Consider the following 24,618-nt stretch of genomic DNA (forward strand, 5'->3'; position numbering starts at 1 on the left):
AAACCAATGACATAATTGAATGCGCAAAATCAGAACAAGGCCATGCAGGGATGTCTTCGATTTGGGATAGTGGAAATTTTGGTATTGAACTGATACCAATGAAATGCATGGCCAGTATACTAGCCAATACTGAGACTTTTTACTTGAAAATGTGGTGATGTTAACTTATAATCAGAAGAAAATATACGTATACACACACAAAATTAATTTCACTTCAGAGAACTGTTAAGCCATAAAAACGGCCACAATGGGGCAGAAGTGCTTTTGATAAGAGCTCGTCAGGGATAATGTTAAGGGCAAGGCACACTTGACAGGAAGGAGGACGTGAGATCGAGTGGAGGAGTGTAGTGTGCAGAAGGTTACACATTATAAGGAAATTTTAATGCATAAATATAAAAATATTTAAATCTAATATAATAATAACATATTATAATATATATTATTAATATAACATAATATAATATAAATATGAAAAATTTAACTTGTTTATGGTGTTTTGCAAATAAGTGGTTATTTTGAAGTAAAACAACCCCTTTGTTGTATTGTTTAGTATGTTGGTATTGATGTTTCGATATTTGAGCTGTCACAACACTGAAACTTACATATGTTCTATTGCTGACTACTAAAGAATGGAAAAAGGTAACTACTTTTTTGTCTGATGAAAGACAAGAGTCTAATCTTTCTTTTGATAGGTTCCATGTTTATATAGCTATAGAACACAATATTCTGTGTGCCTTGAAAGATCATCAAAATCATCTGAAATCAGTCCTTAAGGGTTGTCTTTGGAATAAATGGCTGGGATTGAATGAGTTAACTGAAATCAACACTAACCAGGGCTAACTGTGCCCTATGTATCTCAATATACACAGACGAGAACTAAAAAATATCAATCTCATCACATAAGTGTTGATTCGATACTGATGTCACCCTTGCCGTTGACAGGATGGCTACTTGGCTTGATCCACCCACCCCCAGCTTTGCTGTGTTCCATCCTCATTGCCTCCCTGTCAGGTTGCTATTACCTCACAGGTCAGCACACTCCCAGTGTCACAAGCTCAAGTCCCAAAGACTTGGCAGTGGCGAGGAATACGTTGGCGGTCAGTGTGCATTTGCCAACGTGGCGCTAAAGAGACGTGTTGGGTAACAACAGCAGCAACAGCAGCAGCTGCTGCTGCCTGCTCGTTCAAAGGGAGATGCCGCCTTGTTGGGAGGAAGTAACTTAATAATCATGTCCTCCACTCACGAGTTGTTCTGCTTCAAGGACAACTGCAATAGAAGTAACCCCTTCAAATACGTATCATCTATATCCTGAATACTTATCAATGTACCTTGTTCCTGTTGCTCTTATGATGCAGGGCAGCAATCCAACTACAACCAATACAAACAATAATGTGCTTGTAATATGGTGTGCAGGTTGTCCTAAATTTTAAATGTACACTCTGCAACAGTGCTGTGGTTGTTTTGGTTGCATGCCTATAATAATGCTATCATTGTCAAACAGTGTCCATTTAAAGCAGTGCTGTTAAGAATGTGGCCCCAGGGGGGCATTTACAGCCTATATCTGAACAATATTAAGGTGAGTTAGTGCCATGACCATCTTTGAAGCATGCTTTTAAATGTTTCTGTCGTTACTTTTCTATGCCTTTTTAGTTTTCAGCACTCTCGGTAAAAGGTGACCATTCAAACAACGGTCTTCTGTATAGAAAACCACAATCTCAGTGGTCACGCGTCACATACAATGTCGTCATTCATCCAATTAGGCCAGATGCATTTTGACACGACAAAGCAACTGGCACTGAAATCCTACACACCTGCTACTTTTAGACCAGGAAACGGGAGGCACTGTCGAACACGAAAGTCTGGAAAGGGCGCACGAGTGACCCTGATGAACTGAGAAAGAAGGAAAAGGCACCAGTGCAGTTTTCTCTTCATTTTTTAATGGAATGTATCATTCGGAGGTATGAAAATAGATCTCAAGGTCGGTGATGATGGCTTTTTTAAAAGTCATAATATTATGAAAAATAACAAAACAAATTTGGAAAACTAGGTTGCGGAAATAGTTAGAATGTTACAATTTTACAAGGTCGCAATTTTACAATAATAAACTGATATGAGGATGTTTAATGTCATTTTAGTAGCATAAAGTAATGGGGAAAGTTATATTATTATGAGAATAAAGTCATAATATTTATCATTTCCTTTTCATACCCAAATAACTTTACTTAAGTGGATAATTCTGGCCATTAAATAAAGCCCAAATGTGCTAACAATAGCTGATTGTGGGGACATATTAGCACCAGGCGAACACTACAAAGGCCCAATTGAAATTTTACAATTTCATTTTTACAAATATTATGAAGAACTAGTTGATGAGGTCATTATTAAGATATTCATAAACAATGTATAAACCCTTTTTCAGGACAATTGTATAATGGTTGACAAATAACATCGCTAGCATTATGCTAACAATAGCCAACTGTGGGAACAGGTTAGCGCCCAGCTAACGCTACGAATTTAAAATGAGCTAATGAGCAAAAATAGCTAACATATCAACCTGGTTCAAAACACACTTTTTTCCCCAAGCAAACCTCAAACATGTTGAAAAGCTCATAAGCTCATCATTAAGCTATTTTTAACCCTTTAGCAGGAGAGTAGTCAAATGGTTGCCAAATAACGTTGCTAGCATCATGTTAACAATGGCCGACTGTGGGAACATGTTAGCCTTAAGCTAACACTATTAATTTAAATGAGACATTGAGCAAAATTAGCTAACATATCAAACAATTGGCTCAAAACACACATTTTTCTTAACCAACCCTTTTTATAACCCTTTATCAGAACAATAGTCAAATGTCACCCTTTCTTGACAGTGTAATGTTCAATGTTTAGGGATAATTAGCTGTTAATGAACAAAAACTAAGCTTAGCTCACAATATTATTTTTTCCAAAAAGGATAATGTCAGCACAACCATGTTAGCACAAAGCTAACAAGGAGGCTAGCCAGCTCCAGGCTAACACTACAAAGCCCATTATGGCCAACATAAAAGGTGACAATTAACATTAAAATGGCTCACATATGGAACAGCGGAACACTTTCAACTCTCATAAAGGGAGTGTTTGTCAGGGAGGGTGATACATAGCTAACAAACTAACAGCTTCTGTTTTGGACATGCAGCTGTTAGCAACGGAGCTCGGTCAAATCGGCCTTTAACCCTGTCCAAGGCGGGTATGATCAATACACGTAGCCGATAGTGGCAACCTTTAAGCATTTACAGTAGTTGGTGTATCTTAATACTTACCTTGTTCGTCGCTAATGGTCGATACTGGGACTGATAATTCCATTCAATTGTTCCTTTTAACAAGTACCGCCTCTTTGTACATTTCATATGTATACGTACATCTCTATTAGTTTGATTTTTTTTAAAAAGCACTGTATTTGAGAATGATGAGCTAATCTTTGGTTGTGCTAACAAATGACCATCCTAATAAGACAAAGACATGTACTTCCTTCCTGCGCTCATCCAACAACCACATTCATCAACACTTTTATAGAAAAAATATATACACATCTAATAAATAATTGCACATGACAATACACTTCCACAGGCTTTTAGTCCATCAGTCTTTAGTGAAGTAAGTCTGTGTATTGAAAAAAGGGGAGATTGGTGAGGGGCACCACAACATGGAAAAAGAGGACTTGTCCCGAAGAACTGGTTGGTGCAGATGCGCAAAATGTGAGGGTGAGAGGGGGTCCATATTCATCCTCCAGTGTCCAATTAACCTGTGGATGGAATCAATTAGACACAGTGGACGCACAGGGGAAAGCCGGGTGAAATGTTAACCTAAAAATGTAATAAAATAACTTCCAAACATAATATTGATGTAGTTAACTCCATATAGCTGTGCTAAATTCAGATTATATTTGCCTTTTAAGTTTTTCCCCCTTTTCTTACTCAGATTTAATTTTAATGTATATGTTGTATGTTATATGTTGTAATTTGTATGTTTCAACATCCATCAAAAGCTGTAATTGTCTTCATTTATGGTCTGTTTTTGGCATGCATTTCAATTTAATGTGACATTTTTACTATTGCACTTTATTTACTTTTGTACAATAATGCATAAATATACTAAATAATGTATGCAGCCATGTTATATGTATTCGTATCAAAGTATGAACTGTCACTTCAGATGCAAAATCAAGCCAAGTGGTGAATAATATCCAGGACAAAGAACAAAGGAAAGGAACCGGTCCAAGTCACACGGGGATTCCCCAGGTGGTCCCCTGACCAGAGGGACCGTCGCCCCCCTTTGTCGTCTCCCTCTTACCGCAAATGGCGCACGATTGTCGGCTGGGGTCTCTCGCAGGTCACGCCACATTCGGCGAGCTCCGGAGGGTCTTGTGGCTCTGAACGGGCATGTGGACGACGAGCAGCTGCTGCTTCTGCCGGGTGGACTTGACAGCCAGAATCGCCTGGCGGTTCTTGTACTGGACCATCTGCAGGGTGATCTCCGCGTTCCAGCCCACGTCCTGCGGGCACCTGAAGTCGATCTCCTTCCCTTCAGACATGACCACGGTGAAGTAGACGTACTTCCCTTTCCGCTCCACGCAGTCCACAGTCTTCATGTTGGCGAAGTGGAGCTCTTTGACTTTCCCCGTATCTCCACCGCCGCCGCCGCCGTGGTGGTGGTGGTGGTGGTGCTGCTGCTGCGGGTGATCGTGCTGCTTGGGCGGCAGGAGCAGCACGCCGTCCTCTGTCAGGACGCACAGCTTCTTCTTCCACAGCTGCAGCAGGCCGTCGCTTCTCTTTTCTAGCACGCCTTCCTTCAACACCTTCCTCCCGTTTTCCAACATATTCACCTCCACCTTCTTCCAGGCGCGGTCCGACACAGACGCGGAGGTCTACCCAGGGGCGGGTGAAGGCATACGGGACACCGGCAGAGTGTTGGAGGGGGTATGTCTGTAGAGGTTTGCTTGTTTGGAACGTCTGGTTGTCTGAGAGGGGCGGGAGTGGTCCGACTGCGGCACCGCCCATAAGAGTGGCTCCTGAGACATAATTGCTACTACCGACCGGGGAGGGGGGGCACTTTCGCTCCACAATCGGGCAATCAGGTGTAATCTCATTTATTGCTATAATACATGGCCAAAATATGAAGTAATTTAATACAAATAAAAACATTACATATTTAATGTATTAATATATTCAAGTTCGTTTTGCTCATGAAAATAATCTCATTTGTACAATTAAGTATATATAAATAACCTTTTGTGATAGCATCAATTGTGAAAATGCAGTCCTAATCATCCATTATAAATTACTGCAAAAAATGTTTTCCCCAGAATTATTCCTAAATAGTGCCTATTTTAACATTTTTGTTCTCGTGTATCCTTCATTCTCAAACAGTGGTAGTACCACGTTCCACTGGTGGTACGTGGGCTCCATCTAGTGGTACTCTGAACACCTTTAAAAAATAACATTGAATTATGCTGAAATTAAAAATTAAATTGGTTAATATTTCACATAGCATGCCACAAGCCATATGTATTTGAAGGTAAACTGGGGTATTTAATCGAGGTAGTAAAAATAGTAGTGCTTTGGTCGCCATCTTGTAGTAAGGCAAAGGACAACAGTGACCTCTGCTGATCCCTTAGCCATGCAAGTTGATTTTCTAGCAATAACGTGTACAAAAAAGTTGTGACATGTTTAACCAATTTATTCATATACATACACGTACAGTTATTGAGTACATTAGTATTTGTAGCATCGCAATTTTGCCTCGACAACAGCTGCTCTTTAAACAGAACCCCCAACAGGCACTCTTGCTTTTTTGTTTCCCCCGTGACCACTATGACGACTCTACACGGGCACTGGCTATATGGCAAGCTACACTGCCTTTTCAGTTTTGATTTTATCATTGCCATGACGAGCAGTCGCCTGTGGCCTTCTACAATACAAAGGAGGGTTGGCGGGTCACTTGCCACACATGCCCTCTTCTCTTTCACAGTGTTCAAAATGGGCTGAGTTCCATAGACACGGGAGGCGAATGAGGGAGGGATAACGACAAAATGGAATCTTGTTACACACCGCGCTACTACTGCATGTTCTACACAAAAAAGGGATGAAAGGACTGGTACACCACGATAAAGTGCTATCCAAAAAGACGTCACCCTCTTCCTCATTCTACGGAATGTCAGCGGCTTGCCTCACTTGTTGAATCAATCTTTTAGTAGAGTCTCACAATCAAACGGAACTGATTACTTTGTTTACTGGAATGCTTCGAGAGGAAACTATGGCCAAAAAAAACCTATTTGACAGTGTTTAAGTGCTAAAGCCCCCACCAAGACAAATTAATAGGATGCAGTCTCAACCACAGCTGTTGTCTAAGAGCAAATACCACAAAAAACTTCACAAGAATCCCAACTAGTTTAGCAGTGAACATGCTTCTGGAGTTTTTTCCTCTAGTCTATATTGTACAGAGAAGAAAAAACAGGTCTAGTAAAATACTATATAGTGAGCCATACGGCTCCAAGTATATTACCATGTTTTCTTTTTTTGTAACGAAAACCCTTCAAATTCTCTACCAAGAAAAATACAAAAACATTATAAGGCGGTAAGTTACTATTTTTTATGTGTGTGTGTGTATATATATATATATATATATATATATATATATATATATATATATATATATATAGATCCCATGTTTAAATTTAGAAGTTAACAGTGCAGTTGATCCTCTCAAGGCAGCAAAGTCAGGCTTCACTGATTCTTGCACTCAGCTGGGGAGGCTGTATCTTTCTGCAAGACACCAATAAGGAAAGGGGGGATGGGAGCACACATTAAGCTCAGGTACTACATAGATTGTTGTCACATATATGCCATGTTTATCCAACTGCAAAGTATCTACTCGGGTGGTGTTCTTAAACTTGTCAAATTTATTTTCCCCACAATTAGTTATATTTTACTAGTACGTAAACTAGGGATGTTTGGAATATATTAAGACTTTTCAGCAAAGAGACACAAACATCTTTTCTGCGTTCAAGATGATGGTACCTCAGTTAACATCCGCCCAGGTTAGCAAGTTTTTAGGTTTACATCCAAAATTTTGCTGCTTGCATTTCGTGCTTGTTTAGTGACCAAAATATAGCATACCCCGTGTTTTCACGTTTCAGCATTTATTAAAATAGAAAGTGGCTTGATGGCGCTATCTGCAGAGGGTGGGTGGGGAAAGTGCTGCAGCTATGAATCCAGCAGAGGGCGCTGTCTCAAATTCATTTCCTCAGTTTAGAGCAGGACGCTTTGACAAGCCGTATTGTGTAACTGCACATTTATAGCTGTATTGCATGTATGCCTAAATAGGTAAAGCTGAATTTGAAATGCGTTTAATAAACGGTGAGAGGCATATCATATGGCTTAAGAGTATCAAAAATAGGCTTTTTAATAAGAGCAGCCATCACAGCGGGGATCTACTGTATTAAAAAGCACTTAGTAGAGATCAGTGAGGCAGGATGATAAAAATTAAATGTAGCTGTGACATTCCAAATGGTATAAAAAAAAAACACAGCCATCACAAAACCATACAATTCCAATAGCAACCAAAAAAAAAACCAAACAGCTAGACTAGCTTCGACATACAGAAATGAGTACAAATGCAGCACGCACTATGGGTTAAAGGTCAAAACAGACACGCAAACCAATGGGTTAATGAGACTGGGCGGGCAGGGCGTGGTGCGTTGGGGGGGCGGGGTGCACAAAGAGATGGAATAACAGAAGACGGCCAAGAACCAAAGAGGTGAAGGGGTGAAAAGGTGGTGGTAGTAAGCTGACAGTTGACAAGCTGTACCTACCAGGACAGGGTTATTTTTCTACTGTCACCACTTAAACCTAGTGAGGAAAAATTTAAAGAGGAGCTGACAAAATATGCCAAAAGAAGTGACCGATCGGAGATGAAGAAACATCAATGAGTAGAAGCAGCAAAAAAAAAAAAAAAGGAGCCCAACTAGCATCACAAAATGTCAGAGGTTGTTGGTGGGGTTTTTTTTAACCAAAAAGCAGCATGCTGGTTCACATGGTGACCTAACATTGTATGTGGATACTTCAATAAAATATAGTGGTGAAAAAAAGCAGCGTGTGTTATGAGTGTTCAGTTTTAGCCCAGAAGCTACAAAATAAAAAGCTGCAGCTGAACATACTAATGAGATGCATTAGATAGTATGTGATCTGTATGTTGAATTGCCATTTACAACAGCAGTTCTCATCAGGTGCCCTTGAGGGTTTCATGTTGTCATATGACAGGACACTCCGACTCATGCCCCGTCAAAGGCTTTAAAAAAGGTCAAGCTGCAGAAATGTCACCAGCTGATGCTGAGAACTGCTGTGCAAGGCCACACCAAAACATAGTGTCCACCCCAGAAAGGGAGGAGCCCACTCACCTTGGGATCGTAGTCGGGGTCGTTTTCCTCATCGGCTTCCTCCTCACCTTCCTGAACGAAACGACAGCCAAAAGAGGATTTAATACCCCAAAAAAGATAATTTAATTATATAATTATAATTTAAGCCTTCTCGAGCAGGGGTGCTCATACTTTCAGTCCCAAAGAGCTACCAACTCTACTAAACCTTCGTAATGAGCACCCCCAATCTAGAGCCAAGGCAGCCTTACCTCATCATCAGCCTCCTCACCCTCTTCATCATACTGCAAAACAGACACGGGCATTAGATACGCAGCAATATACAGACAATATGACTATTAAACCTATAGGAATGTGCATATTATGAACGATCCAAAAAGCCTGTTAGGTTCAAGTTCAACAAATTTCAATAAAAAGCAGGAAAGAAAGTTGGAGATGCTGGCACTCACATCGTCATCGTCATCCTCGATGGCCTCCCCCGTGAAATACAACACAGCCCGAGGAACAATACGCTCACGGATGAAGTGGCCGATCTCAAAGTCGGCAGCGAGGACCGCCTCAGAGTCTTCATCCTGATGAATAGATTTTGGACGCGTTAGATGGCAATATGAAAACAAGCAAGTAGCTGATTGATGCTTTGCAAAACTCCACTTACCAATTCTCCATTTTCAGGAACTGGGGAAGAAACAAAACGTGTGTATAAGAGATATTCAAATGAAATATTTATTACAGTGAAATACATTTATATTGAAAACCCGTCTGTGTGGGACCAACTCATCAAATTACTGTTCCTATTCCTAAAATACGACTAGTGCCCTCTTAAGTCAACATATGTGGTTGACCAGTCTTAAACCATATAAGACCCCATTGGGTCACTTGCAAGAAAAATGGGTCCATTTATCAGGGGTGCCTTTTTCACTTCCAATAAGATACATTATTGTAGCCCAGAACATCAATATCGATCCGATAAACAAATCCTACACTTTAGTAGTAGTGTGGAATGCTTTGTCAATCAGAATAATCCGCCACAGCAAGTATGAGGAAAAACTCATTCACCCTTTATGCGTGTGGTATTTAGTTTTATGGACAATGCAGTGGCAGCCAAGTATGAAGTGTTTAAACCCAGGGGCTCGTTCCTTTTTCTTATAGTTAAGACAGTCATCGTTTGAGGAATGAGGTTTGTCGCATCAAATTGCCCAGTTCTGTGCGACCACGGGAACCGTCTGCATGAAAAGTTTTGCACTCGGCTGCAAAAATATATATATATTTTTTTTTATACTGGTTGAACATGGAGGAAATATTTCTCCATCTGACTAGGTTTGTGTGTTATATCTGTACAAGTGTACGCTCTATCCTCCTCAGGAAAGAAGATACAATATATCACTTCCTGTTTATTATATTGAACACACACACAGTCTAGTCAAAGGACATCTCCCACTCAGACTTCTTATCCTGATGACTCACACTCATTGTCCTGTTGAAGGACATGTCTCCAGTCGTGTGAGAGGTGTTCCTAACTTTGCCTGAGGTGGTTGACAAAAACACCAAAGGGGAGGAGAAGAGAAGGTTTTCATAGAAAGAGAAACCCAAAAATCAGGAGAAATTGCTAACTGCTTCTGTGGGCTTGGGTACGCAATAGTATGATCTTGTTTTGTATTCAATCCAATAGAAGATTAAATTGGTACTTATTCTTTGGTCCCGGTATTATTTCAACAGCTGCTAGAATAAAATCATGGTGGGACTTGTCCGACTCACCACTAATTTCAACCAAATAACTCTAGCTTGCGCCCTCAATTAAAACCATGAAAACTTGACACTGCCATTAAAAAGCCTCATTTTCAAGAATCAAGAAGCCAAAGGAGGAATGGTTCAAATTGAAATGATTGTCAAGCCTACACATGGCTGACATCACAATCCTTAATTGTCACTCATTCTCATCTCTCTAGTCAGTCATGTCGCTATACAAACGCCAATGTAAACGTGTTCCACTGTGCCAGTAGACCTCTGGAAGCATACCTTCTGGTGGAGTGAAAAAGTTGAAAAACGAGTCATTGGGCACTGTTTTGGTGACCGTCCTGACTGTGCCGCGCCCCTTGTGCTTCTGCTTCTTCTTGATTGTTTTCAACGTGACGTTCTTGCCCTTTGTCCAGTCGATCGTGCAACTGTGATGTGAAAGCAAGAGAGAGTTTCGTACATGGGAATCATTCAGTGGAGGGGAAAAAACACATTTGCATCTTGTACACTTCAGTTTCCTCACCCTGTGCAAGACATGATCTCGGGTCCGTCAAATGAAAAAGGGTCACTCTCGTCAGGCTCCGACCTCATTTGGTAGGTTTTTGTCAACATTGTGTTTGTGAAGAAGTCGTTGGTATCAAAGTGAAACTCTAGCGTAAAGCTCTGAAGAAAAACACAAACTTGTGTTCAGACAATATTTTATAAGTACAAGCACAGTGGAACCTATTTCAGTGGATACCCCATGATGTGCTGATTGTCAACTTAAGTGGTTCACATCAAAACTAGTAATTGCTGGAACATTTACTTGGGACTTTGGCCAAACGTATATTAAACGTTTGTCAAGTTTTCATTCTGCAACACATGCCATGAAAAATCTTGCAGTGGCAGCATGCTAAAAAGCTTGAATTTCATTTAACATTGGAAGCCAGGAAATTCTGATGTTTGACTATTCATTGATGATCAGTATTGAAATTGGCAGCATCCGGATTGCACTATTCCTAATTAGGACATTATCACTACAAAGTCAACATAAACAGACCATTTTTTTTAACGAAATGACCCCTTTTTAAGTTTACAAAAGTGGCTGACTTCGACTTAAATCTGCACTTTTTAGTGATAAAAACAAAGTGGACCAGGGTTTGATGAGTTGTCGACATATGGGACCAACTCAAGCGGGTTCCACTGCATCCCAATTACTCACCATGGGTTGGCCCGGATCTGAGAATTTCACTTTGATGTCTTGTAAATGTTTAAGGATGGGCTCATCATGTTCCTGAGGAGACAACACAACATCAGTCATGTATAATTTAAAAGGTTCCCCATGATACAAAATCAACTTTTTCATGACATGAGAGGAATGTGCCCCAGAGCACCACTGACAAAAATCACTTTTACTGTGGGGTTCCATTTTCATTTTGTCCAGCAGATGGAGGCACACCTTAGCCGTGAACGTACCTGCAGCATGTCGCTCAGCAGGTCCACGTTTTTGAAAACAGTTAACCAGAACTCTGGGATGCCTTTGGGGTCCTCCTTCTCCTCGTCCTTCTTCTCCTCTTCTAGCTTGGCCTTCTCTTTCATCTCATCCTGCAGGGTGAACATTTTCCAAATTTACAATACTACAGTATGCACCTTCATTTTAAGCGACAGCATTAATTGCTTTTTATTAGTAGCAAACAAAGAAAGTGCAATGAAAAGATATGCAAGTGTACAAGTCACCTGTACCTGCTTACTTACTGTCAGCTCTTCCCCCTCATCCGCCTTCCATTCACACTCCTCATCTTTGGGCTCATAAGCTGCTTTGACTATGTCACTTCTCTGCAAAAACAACGAGGAAATAAGTTTGGGCCCCCAAGCAATGGCTGTACCCATTTTGTATGTGATGCAAACCAAACAAAACTTAAGTGGCTTTTTTTTTCCTTCAGAGATACAGCCAGTGTCACTTCTGGATGGCCAGTGTTTAATAAGCTTCCTATATCATAACATGTAGGTTTTCCACTCTTTACAAGTATCAGCCAAGACATTATGACCGGGCCAATCTCTAACCTCCAATTCCTCTACAAAATCTTCGGATAGTGTCGTCACTGCTCGGCTAAACTCATCTCAACTCCAATAACCTATTTGAACCATTTCAATCTGGATTCCGCTCATACCACAGTATAGAAATAGCCCTTCTCAAAATCAGAAATGACCTTCTCACTTCAGACTCGGACCACCTCACCCATCCTTATCCTGCAGCTCCCGCCACCATCAGTCACTCCATCCTCCTCTGTTACCTTCCATGCACCCTCGCCATTACTGGAACTGCACTCATTCAATCATACCTCACTGACACATCAACCACGGCTCCTACACTGTCTACCTGTCCAAGGAGTCCCCCAGGGATTGGTGCTTGGTCCCCCCCTCTTCATCCTGCATTTACTTGCCCTCAGTAGCATCATCTGCCGTCATGCTCTTCAGTTTCACCGACGATAGTCACCTCTCCATATCAATCACTACCTCAACACACGCACACCTCCTGTCTCGCTTTCTTCCTCAACTCACGTCTGATATCTTTGTCCTTTTCCTTGACAGCACCTTTGACCACTACATCAGCCAGACAAGCCGAATTGCATTCCACCCAAAAAATAATAATAATAACTAGAAAATTCCCGCGGAAATTTTGATGGACTGGCCACCTGTGCTGTGAACCTCGGGCCCGGTGGGCCAACGGCTACCGCGGTAGCACCTAGCAAGAAAGCCTCAAGTACGGAAAAAGTTGATGCAGTCCCATAGTGTCCCCACATCATGCCAAGTGTGTAATTGCCTTTAAACTTGAGTAAATTAGCTTAAATGCTAACATGCTAACAGTTATCATGCTAGCACCTAGGAAGAGAGCCTCAAGTTTAGAAAGTGCCAAGGTTGTCCTATAACCTCCCTACATCATGCCATGTGTGTATTTGCCTTTAGACATGAGTAAATTAGCTTAAATGCTAACATGCTAGCACCTAGCAAGACAGCCTTAAGTTTAGAAACTGCCAAGGATGTCCTATAACCTCCCTACATCATGTCATGTGTGCAATTGCCTTTAAACGTGAGCAAATTAGCTTAAATGCTAACATGCTAACAGTCATCATGCTAGCACCTAGCAAGAGAGTCCCAAGTTTAGAAAGTGCCAAGGTTGTCCTATCACCTCCCTACATCATGCCATGTGTGTATTTGCCTTTAAACGTGAGTAAATTAGCTTAAATGCTAACATGCTAACAATCATTATGCTAGCACCTAGCAAGAGAGCCTCAAGTTTAGAAAGTGCCAAGGTTGTCCTATAACCTCCCTACATCATGCGTTGTGTGTATTTGCCTTTAGACATGAGTAAATTAGCTTAAATGCTAACATGCTAACGGCTACCACGCTAGCACCTAGCAAGAGAGCATCAAGTTTAGAAAGTGCCAAGGTTGTTCTATAACATCCCTACATCATGCCATGTGTGTATATACCTTTAGACACGAGTAAATTAGCTTAAATGCTAACATGCTAACGGCTACCATGTTAGCACCTAGCAAGAGGGTTTCAAGTTTACAAAGTGCCAAGGTTGTCCTATAACCTCCCTATATCATGCCATGTGTGTATTTGCCTTTAAACGTGAGTAAATTAGCTTAGATGCTAACATGCTAACAGTTATCATGCTAGCACCTAGCAAGAGAGCCTCAAGTTTAGAAAGTGCCAAGGTTGTCCTATAACCTCCCTACATCATGTCATGTGTGCATTTGCCTGTAGACATGAGTAAATTAGCTTAAATGCTAACATGCTAACGGCTACCATGCTAGCACCTAGCAAGAGGGCCTGAAGTTTAGAAACTGCCAAGGTTGTCCTATAACCTCCCCACATCATGCCATGTGTGTATTTGCCTTTAAACGTGAGTAAATTAGCTTATATGCTAACACGCTAACAGTCATTATGCTAGCACCTAGCAAGAGAGCCTCAAGTTTAGAAAGTGCCAAGGATGTCCTATAACGTCCCTGCATCATGCATGTGTGTATTTGCTTTTAAACATGAGTAAATTAGCTTAAATGCTAACATGATAACGGCTAACATGCTAGCACCTAGCAAGAGAGTTTCAAGTTTACAAAGTGCCAAGGTTGTCCTTCAACCTCCTTATATCATGCCATGTGTGTATTTGCCTTTAAACGTGGGTAAATTAGCTTAAATGCTAACATGGTAACAGTTATCATGCTAGCACCTAGCAAGAGACCCTCAAGTTTAAAAAGTGCCAAGGTTGTCCTATAACCTCCCTATATCATGCCTTGTGTGTATTTGCCTTTAGAAATGAGTAAATTAGCTTAAATGCTAACATGCGAACGGCTAACATGCTAGCACCTAGCCAGACAGCCTCAAGTTTAGAAACTGCCAAGGATGTCATATAACGTCCCTGCATCATGCATGTGTGTATTTGCCTTTAAACATGAGCAAATTAGCTTAAATGCTAACATGCTAACAGTCATCATGCTAGCACCTAGCCAGAGAATCCCAAGTTTAGAAAGTGCCAAGGTTGTCCTATAACATCCCTACATCATGCCATGTGTGTATTTGCCTTTAGACATGAGTAAATTAGCTTAAATGCTAACATGCTAACGGCTAACATGCTAGCACCTAGCAAGACAGCCTTAAGTTTAGAAACTACCAAGGTTGTCCTATAACCTCCCCACATCATGCCATGTGTGTATTTGCCTTTAAACGTGAGTAAATTAGCTTATATGCTAACACGCTAACAGTCATTATGCTAGCACCTAGCAAGAGAGCCTCAAGTTTAGAAAGTGCCAAGGATGTCCTATAATGTCCCTGCATCATGCATGTGTGTATTTGCCTTTAAACATGAGCAAATTAGCTTAAATGCTAACATGCTAACAGTCATCATGCTAGCACCTAGCAAGACAGCCTCAAGTTTAGAAACTGCCAAGGTTGTCCTATAACCTCCCTACATCATGCCATGTGTGTATTTGCCTTTAGACATGAGTAAATTAGCTTAAATGCTAACATGCTAACGGCTAACATGCTAGCACCGAGCAAGACAGCCTCAAGTCTAGAAACTGCCCAGGATGTCCTATAACGTCCCTGCATCATGTCATGTGTGTATTTGCCTTTAAACGTGAGTAAATTAGCTTAAATGCTAACATGCTAACAATCATTATGCTAGCACCTAGCAAGAGAGCCTCAAGTTTAGAAAGTGCCAAGGTTGTCCTATAACCTCCCTACACCATTCCATATGTGTATTTGCCTTTAGACATGAGTAAATTAGCTTAAATGCTAACATGCTAACGGCTACCATGCTAGCACCTAGCAAGAGAGCCTCAAGTTTAGAAAATGCTAAGGTTGTCCTATAACCTCCCTACATCATGTCATGTGTGCAATTGCCTTTAAACGTGAGTAAATTAGCTTAAATGCTAACATGCTAACGGGTCCATGCTAGCACCTAGCAAGAGAGCCTCAAGTTTAGAAACTGCCAAGGTTGTCCTAGAACCTCCCTGCATCATGCCATGGGTGTATTTGCCTTTAAACATGAGTAAATTAGCTTAAATGCTAACATGCTAACATGCTAGCAATTAGCATTTAGCCACAGAGAGTGTTCAGAAGTTTATCTAAATAATGAGCCATCAACCACGTTTCTACGTGGCCGTATGGCTGAGCTACAAGGCTGTGAAAAGTCTGTAAATTCTCGTTTTCTCTGGAATGCGGCTGTTCTAAAAATAGAATGGTGTACCTAATCTAGTGGCCGATTTTTTTTTCTATCGCAAATAGCGTCGCCATGGTTACACGAAACGTTCCAAAAAATAAATACCGCTGTAGTCCCGAGCGTCACGATTCCGACGGTGTAACATGTGTGGGGGTCCTTCTTGCGGTTTTGGCCGCATTACGCGCACAAAAAGTGGAAGATTAAGATATAAGAATAACTAGAAAATTCCCGCGGAAATTTTGATGGACTGGCCACCTGTGCTGTGAACCTCGGGCCCGGTGGGCCAACGGCTACCGCGGTAGCACCTAGCAAGAAAGCCTCAAGTACGGAAAAAGTTGATGCAGTCCCATAGTGTCCCCACATAATGCCAAGTGTGTAATTGCCTTTAAACTTGAGTAAATTAGCTTAAATGCTAACATGCTAACAATCATTATGCTAGCACCTAGCAAGAGAGCCTCAAGTTTAGAAAGTGCCAAGGTTGTCCTATAACCTCCCTACATCATGCCATGTGTGTATTTGCCTTTAAATGTGAGTAAATTAGCTTAAATGCTAACATGCTAACAGTTATCATGCTAGCACCTAGCAAGAGAGCCTCAAGTTTAGAAAGTGCCAAGGTTGTCCTATAACCTCCCTATATCATGCCATGTGTGTATTTGCCTTTAGACATGAATAAATTAGCTTAAATGCTAACATGCTAGCACCTAGCAAGACAGCCTTAAGTTTAGAAACTGCCAAGGATGTCCTATGACGTCCCTGCATCATGCATGTGTGTATTTGCCTTTAAACGTGAGCAAATTAGCTTAAATGCTAACATGCTAACGGCTACCATGCTAGCACCTAGCAAGAGAGCATCAAGTTGAGAAAGTGCCAAGGTTGTCCTACAACATCCCCACATCATGTCATGTGTGTATTTGCCTTTAAACATGAGTAAATTAGCTTAAATGCTAACATGCTAACAATCATTATGCTAGCACCTAGCAAGAGAGCATCAAGTTGAGAAAGTGCCAAGGTTGTCCTATAACCTCCCTACATCATGCCATGTGTGTATTTGCCTTTAGACATGAGTAAATTAGCTTAAATGCTAACATGCTAACGGCTACCATGCTAGCACCTAGCAAGAGGGTTTCAAGTTTACAAAGTGCCAAGGTTGTCCTATAACCTCCCTATATCATGCCATGTGTGTATTTGCCTTCAATGTGAGTAAATTAGCTTAAATGCTAACATGCTAACAGTCGTCATGCTAGCATCTAGCAAGAGAGCCTCAAGTTTAGAAAGTGCCAAGGTTGTCCTATAACCTCCCTACATCATGCCATGTGTGTATTTGCCTTTAGACATGAGTAAATTAGCTTAAATGCTAACATGCTAACGGCTACCATGCTAGCACCTAGCAAGAGAGCATCAAGTTGAGAAAGTGCCAAGGATGCCCTATAACGTCCCAGCATCATGCATGTGTGTATTTGCCTTTAAACATGAGCAAAGTAGCTTAAATGCTAACATGCTAACAGTCATCATGCTAGCACCTAGCAAGAGAGTCCCAAGTTTAGAAAGTGCCAAGGTTGTCCTATAACCTCCCTACATCATGCCATGTGTGTATTTGCCTTTAGACATGAGTAAATTAGCTTAAATGCTAACATGCTAACGGCTACCATGCTAGCACCTAGCAAGAGGGTTTCAAGTTTACAAAGTGCCAAGGTTGTCCTATAACCTCCCTATATCATGCCATGTGTGTATTTGCCTTCAATGTGAGTAAATTAGCTTAAATGCTAACATGCTAACAGTCGTCATGCTAGCACCTAGCAAGAGAGCCTCAAGTTTAGAAAGTGCCAAGGTTGTCCTATAACCTCCCTACATCATGCCATGTGTGTATTTGCCTTTAGACATGAGTAAATTAGCTTAAATGCTAACATGCTAACGGCTAACATGCTAACACCTAACAAGACAGCCTCAAGTTTAGAAACTGCCAAGGATGCCCTATAACGTCCCAGCATCATGCATGTGTGTATTTGCCTTTAAACATGAGCAAAGTAGCTTAAATGCTAACATGCTAACAGTCATCATGCTAGCACCTAGCAAGAGAGTCCCAAGTTTAGAAAGTGCCAAGGTTGTCCTATAACATCCCTACATCATGCCATGTGTGTATTTGCCTTTAGATATGAGTAAATTAGCTTAAATGCTAACATGCTAACGACTAACATGCTAGCACCTAGCAAGACAGCCTCAAGTTTAGAAACTACCAAGGATGCCCTATAACCTCCCCACATCATGTCATGTGTATATTTGCCTTTAAACGTGAGTAAATTAGCTTAAATGCTAACATGCTAACAATCATTATGCTAGCACCTAGCAAGACAGCCTCAAGTTTAGAAAGTGCCAAGGTTGTCCTATAACCTCCCTACACCATGCCATATGTGTATTTGCCTTTAGACATGAGTAAATTAGCTTAAATGCTAACATGCTAACGGCTACCATGCTAGCACCTAGCAAGAGGGTTTCAAGTTTAGAAAGTTCCAAGGTTGTCCTATAACCTCCCTATATCATACATGTGTGTATTTGCCTTTAAACGTGAGTAAATTAGCTTAAATGCTAACATGCTAACAGTTATCATGCTAGCACCTAGCAAGAGAGCCTCAAGTTTAGAAAGTGCCAAGGTTGTCCTATAACATCCCTACATCATGCCATGTGTGTATTTGCCTTTAGATATGAGTAAATTAGCTTAAATGCTAACATGCTAACGACTAACATGCTAGCACCTAGCAAGACAGCCTCAAGTTTAGAAACTACCAAGGATGCCCTATAACCTCCCCACATCATGTCATGTGTATATTTGCCTTTAAACGTGAGTAAATTAGCTTAAATGCTAACATGCTAACAATCATTATGCTAGCACCTAGCAAGACAGCCTCAAGTTTAGAAAGTGCCAAGGTTGTCCTATAACCTCCCTACACCATGCCATATGTGTATTTGCCTTTAGACATGAGTAAATTAGCTTAAATGCTAACATGCTAACGGCTACCATGCTAGCACCTAGCAAGAGGGTTTCAAGTTTAGAAAGTTCCAAGGTTGTCCTATAACCTCCCTATATCATACATGTGTGTATTTGCCTTTAAACGTGAGTAAATTAGCTTAAATGCTAACATGCTAACAGTTATCATGCTAGCACCTAGCAAGAGAGCCTCAAGTTTAGAAAGTGCCAAGGTCGTCCTATAACCTCCCTATATCATGCCATGTGTGTATTTGCCTTTAAACGTGAGTAAATTAGCTTAAATGCTAACATGCTAACATGCTAGCAATTAGCATTTAGCCACAGAGAGAGTTCAGAAGTTTATCTAAAAAATGAGCCATCAATCACGTTTCTACGTGGCCGTATGGCTGAGCTACAAGGCTGTGAAAAGTCTGTAAATTCTCGTTTTCTCTGGAATGCGGCTGTTCTAAAAATAGAATGGTGTACCTAATCTAGTGGCCGATTTTTTTTTCTATCGCGAATAGCGTCGCCATGGTTACACGAAACGTTCCAAAAAATAAATACCGCTGTAGTCCCGAGCGTCACGATTCCGACGGTGTAACATGTGTGGGGGTCCTTCTTGCGGTTTTGGCCGCATTACGCGCGCAAAAATGGGAAGATTAAGATATAATAAGAAGAAAAATAACTAAACACCACAAGCAATAACAATATGGGCTGGCTCAGTAGCCAGCCCATAGACTGCTACTGCAAGTAGCAGTCTATGGGCTGGCTACTGAGCCAGTCCATAATAAAAATTGGTAAACACCACAAGGAATAACAATATGGGCTGGCTCAGTAGCCAGCCCATAGACTGCTACTGCAAGTAGCAGTCTATGGGCTGGCTACTGAGCCAGTCCATAATAATAATTATATATATATACATATATATATATATATATACATATATATATATATATATATATATATATATATATATATATATATATATATATATACACACACACACACACACACACACACATTGCCAGTCTTCGTCCATCTCTTTCTACTGGTTAAACCCTCATTCATATATTCATCACCACTAGACTTGGACTTCCATTTATTCAGAACTCTGCTTCCCGTTTACTCACTCGCTCACATGACATCACCCATCCAAAACCTCCACTGGCTTCCCGTCCCTGGCTTCCCGTCCCTCGTCACTGGCCTCCTCCTCACCCCCCAACTGTACCCTTCATTCCTCCGACGCCAACCTGCTGTCTCCACCCTCAACAGCCAGGCACCATACCTGGGGCGAGAGCCTTTAGTTTTGCTGCCCCCTCCTTCTGGACTCTCCGTAATTGCACTGACCTGTTGTCCTTTTAGTCTCATGTAAAAATTAATCTCTTCAAACTTGCTTCTTTAACCCCATTTTGGCTAATTTTGTAAACAGCATGCCTTGCCCCATTGTAAAGTGCCTTTAAGTTTTTAAAAAAGTTAAACGTAAAAAAAATAAAAGCAAAAGTGCCGTACTTTGTCGAAGAGCGGCTGATAAAGAGCAGCGTATTTTCTCTCCAGTTCGTGGACCTCTTCGTAGAATTTGGCCTCAATGTGAGCGCACTTCACCTGCAGGTTCTTGAGGGCGTTGATGCGCCGCTTTACAACCTTTGGTAAACTGTGGAAGGACACATGGAAATTATGTTGCATAAAAATCGGTAAATAAAAAAACCCCAAAACAAGAACTTCTATTAGGAAGGGATGTAACGAATGCATGCAGGGGACACATTTAGCATAAGATGCATTGTGGATCTGAATGAGCAGCATACTTGCAGACACAATAAACCGGCCAGACTGCCTGCTGTGACTGAAGAGCATGCCAGTGTACTTTGTCCAATTCTTGTTTACTCATTAGGTGCTTTCAAAGTGGCTTTCACTTAAATGGAGCTATTCAGCACCATCACACAACTTAACACTGCTTGTGATGAAAATGTATAACATTCCTTTGCAAGCCACTATTGTTTTATCCCTGGAGTGGCGGCCAGGAAATCTTTTTTGAAGCAGCACAGACTCAAATTTCTGCACAGCGAGGTAAATTAATATACCTGCACTAGCCTGGCACAGGGAATACTTGCTTGGTCCAAAGCTATTGGATGCTGCGAGCTAAGACTGTCAAATACTCATTCACATGGGATGGAAAGTGGGTGCATCTCAAAAACCAGACAACCAGTCATCAGTCTTTAAAATTCTACTTTCGCGATAATGACTTAACGCCAACACACACTCACCTCTCTATGTACCCTGATGGTGAACCGTTCAGGCCTTCAAGGCCACCTTGTAGCGCAGCCAGGATCTGTGGATTCTGCATAAGCTGCTCTGTCAGCTGACGAGCTGTGGACACACAAAGGTACTGTCATACGGGCAAACTTAATTAGTAAGAACAGAATAAAGTTTGATCGAATATGAAGTCAGATTAAAAATCCTTTTATTTGATTCGGGGCTGCAATGCCTCAGTCTTTGGGAAAGTAACCCCAGATTACCTTAAGTGTTCTAAAAGAAGCCACAGCCAATAATTACATTGAAGGTCGCACTTTGGACACCTCTGACCCACAGTAATATACAAAACAAGTACTGTACTTATTATTGAAGTACACAAGCCACTAACACCTTCTAATGGTGGAATTGGCTTGTTAAGTGTCACATTATAGCAAGTGGTTCCTAGTAAGAAATCTTCCGTCATCTTACCTTTGCTTTTGGAATTTTCTACCGTTTCCTCCTCCTCCACATCCTCCACGTCCTCCATATCTGCCGGGTCCATTTCAGCTTGATCTTTGCTGCTCGGGTAGAAACAGGGGGTGAAGGTCAGTCAATGTGCTCAATTTGCTAAATATTTTCAAACTAACACACTGGTTGTTGAAATGATCATCTTATGTCACACTGTTCTGAGAGAAGCCATGATGTTCTTGCAAGCACTCACTGAATGAAACATGACACCCCAACACATGGATGAACTGCAGGGTTATTGAATGCAGAATCTTCACCAGTAGGTGTCGCATACCCCCAAATTGTTCAAATTTGATATTCAGTCATACTCACTTGTCAATGTCTGCCATCTCTGCTGAGTCTTGAGTTACTAAAATATAACAAGAAAAATGGGTAAGAGGTACTGGATGACACAAACAGGTTGGCCTCTTGAATTATTAACGACACATCGAACCAATCTTCATTTTGGTGGGGGTGCATGGGAATTCTGTCCCCGCCCACAGTAAATGCTCATACTCTTAACTCATGTTCTCCATTGCACTTGACATAATTTGCCAATGCAACCAATTAAGACTGGGGAGAAACAAGGTGAGCATTACACTTTTTTCCATGACGTTATAACAGTTATGACAAGCCTGACCCTCCCTGAACAGGCTTCACTACACATCTTTAAAAATAAACCCGGGGCTCTGCAAACTGTTAGTCTGCATCAATTTGTTTTTCTCTAGCAAATAGGCAGGCCTAGCATAATGATGCTGTTAACATGTGACTGTAATGTAGCTCACACTCTGGATCGGGATGCAAGAGATGAAGTGCACAGATGATGGAGAGAGGGTGCAGACTTCCGGCTTTGTTGCACTTAACAGCATTCTGGGGCTGTGTTCCAAAATGCACATTTCCACACTTGCACTGCAGTAGGTACACAATGTACACTGCAAACTTTCATTGCCAATGTAGTGCTTTTTAATTGTGAATTGCAACCTCTCAGGTTAGTCCCTCCCTTCCCAGCGGTTAGTGTCCATCGCAGCACACTTGCCATTTGAGGACGTGTTGAATGCAAAATCCAGGTACTGAGGCACACTGCATTATGGTGTACTTCTCAGTGCGAATGCACTTATGCACTCAAAATGCTAAGCGGAATTGCGAGAGATGAGCACGGCCCGTGGGTCTCACATAGCGTACGCATAACAGACACCACTTTAAAAATTAAAACCCATATATGCTATTTAACAAGCCAAAACTTGTTAAAGACCATGCATGAGCTTGAAAAATAGCAGAAATGAGGCATCCAAGCAAATGTCTTGCATGATACCACAACAAATTATTGACCGCAAAGGGCTTTTAGTAGCTGTTAAAGGCCATTTGTTCTAATATGTTGCGTAAAACGTGTAAAAAAAGTTTCCTTAGTAACTGCAGAGTAATTATGCACCAAAGCAATGGATTGTTGACATCTGCATGCAATATGGACAGTTAAAAACTGCCATGGTGACGAAAGTATCCATGTCCGAGCAACACCTACACATTTCACAAGCATTTCTAGCAATTATATGGCATATTAGACATTGAAGATTGACATTTTTGCGTGACTGACCTTTGTCAAATCTGCTGATGCTGCCCTGCGACCACGTGTTGCACATTCAAGTGCAGCATGGCATCATTGACTTAGAAATTACATGAGCCGACTGCCTGAAGTGCACTATAAGATCACTGTCATGGATTTTAACGCAGTTGATTAAAAGAGACATAACGAAATGTATCATCAACAAGCTAATGCACGAAAAGAAGCTAGTGCGCAAGCTAACTTTAGCTGGCCTTGCTGCCATTGTCAATGCACTTGCGCGTGCTAGCTTAAGCGCTACTTGCTTGCTAGCTGGCTACTGGGAGGAACCGCTTTTAAACCCCTTTAAACAAGTGTTGAAGATGCGTGCCCACTACTAACCTCCTAATTGACATTGTTTTTAGTGTACCACCCATCCGTAACATCATACGCGACTTATGGCAGTGCGAGTCCCTGCATTCCGAAAATAAGGTTAACTCAAACATAGACAACACGTGAACAAAAAATCTAAATACGGCGACATTTTGTGTTGTATTTTGTAATGTGTTGTTCATCCGGTTATGATGCCAGTCGTGGCAGCCTCAATGTTTTCCAAACGTGCGGTACGTTAACATGGAGGAGACAGTCTCAATGGCTGCTACTTCACTAGCGTTAGCCGTCTTTCCCGCCACCGTCGCGTGTTATTAAATGTCGCTAAAATGTCTGAACGTCGCCTCCAAAGCGCCGCTTGAGTTTCTAGGGCGTTGGCGACGATGCTGCTTACCTTCGCTCTGTGGCAGGCGGCTGGTGCTGCTGAGGCGGCGCTACGCAGTGTGTCCGTACCAGAGGGGAAGGAGGAAAAAGACTCCGCTCCGATGGCGGTAAAAAAAAAGGAGAGAGATCCCGCCGCTTGCGCTCATATACATCTGACGTCATCACGTACACTGGCAGTCACCCGGGTAACACTGGAAATGGGCGGGGCTGTGGCTGTGAGGGTCCCTGGAGGGAGAGGGACACGTGTTCGTCTGTGCCACAATAAAAAAAAAGTATATATATATATCTATATACATAGACACATTACAGTAATATGAATACTAGTATGCAGAAAAATACCTTTGATTAAAACGGTATGACCATCTCTTTTCAACATCGACACAACCTCATTCAAAAATGAGTGCACAAAAAGTAACCTCATAATTTATCCATCTAGAGTCATATGGGGTGTTGTAATTATTTTTACAGGACTGGATGTTTTGTGGGTGTCAACCTTGATGAAAAACATGGCCTCCATCAAGTCAAACATCTCGGCAGGCAGGGACTTGGCAGCTAATTGCTAATAGGTAAAATTGATGACTGTAGCCCAATCCTGAAATGTCAGAACACAGCCTTATCCCATAATAGAAAGTGTGCCCACGTGCTGATATCCATAACTGATACCCACAAATAAACATTTTTGCTGAGTCACATCAGCAACTGACTCGGGAACAGACATTGCAACAGATAATGGGAGGTGGTTTGCTGTCATATCCAGG

At 41.4% G+C, this 24,618-nt stretch overlaps 2 protein-coding genes across 4 annotated transcripts; both read right to left on the bottom strand.

Annotated features, from left to right (window-relative positions):
* Positions 1-1,664: 1,664 nt before the first annotated feature.
* On the bottom strand, positions 1,665-4,968 carry phlda1 (pleckstrin homology-like domain, family A, member 1). The gene is made up of 2 exons (XM_058077779.1): positions 4,330-4,968; positions 1,665-3,781 (listed from the first exon to the last, which is right to left on the bottom strand). The coding sequence occupies exon 1, from the start codon at positions 4,853-4,855 to the stop codon at positions 4,370-4,372; it is 486 nt and encodes a 161-aa protein (XP_057933762.1). The 5' UTR covers positions 4,856-4,968; the 3' UTR covers positions 1,665-3,781; positions 4,330-4,369.
* A 726-nt stretch (positions 4,969-5,694) lies between these two features.
* Positions 5,695-24,001, bottom strand: nap1l1 (nucleosome assembly protein 1-like 1). 3 transcript variants are annotated; one of them, XM_058077778.1, is made up of 16 exons: positions 23,871-24,001; positions 21,883-21,919; positions 21,532-21,620; positions 21,075-21,177; positions 20,323-20,464; positions 11,867-11,959; positions 11,600-11,728; positions 11,346-11,417; positions 10,668-10,807; positions 10,427-10,572; positions 9,066-9,085; positions 8,860-8,982; positions 8,662-8,694; positions 8,435-8,485; positions 7,850-7,886; positions 5,695-6,800 (listed from the first exon to the last, which is right to left on the bottom strand). In XM_058077778.1, the coding sequence occupies exons 2-15, from the start codon at positions 21,897-21,899 to the stop codon at positions 7,881-7,883; spliced, it is 1,164 nt and encodes a 387-aa protein (XP_057933761.1). In that variant the 5' UTR covers positions 21,900-21,919; positions 23,871-24,001; the 3' UTR covers positions 5,695-6,800; positions 7,850-7,880. The 3 variants fall into 3 exon arrangements, with proteins under 3 accessions (XP_057933761.1, XP_057933760.1, XP_057933759.1); XM_058077777.1 differs by lacking the exon at positions 7,850-7,886 and having other exon boundaries at positions 11,879-11,959; XM_058077776.1 differs by lacking the exon at positions 7,850-7,886.
* Positions 24,002-24,618: the final 617 nt, after the last annotated feature.

Source organism: Doryrhamphus excisus, chromosome 7 (assembly GCF_030265055.1).
Source record: "Doryrhamphus excisus isolate RoL2022-K1 chromosome 7, RoL_Dexc_1.0, whole genome shotgun sequence".
Taxonomy (NCBI): domain Eukaryota; kingdom Metazoa; phylum Chordata; class Actinopteri; order Syngnathiformes; family Syngnathidae; genus Doryrhamphus; species Doryrhamphus excisus.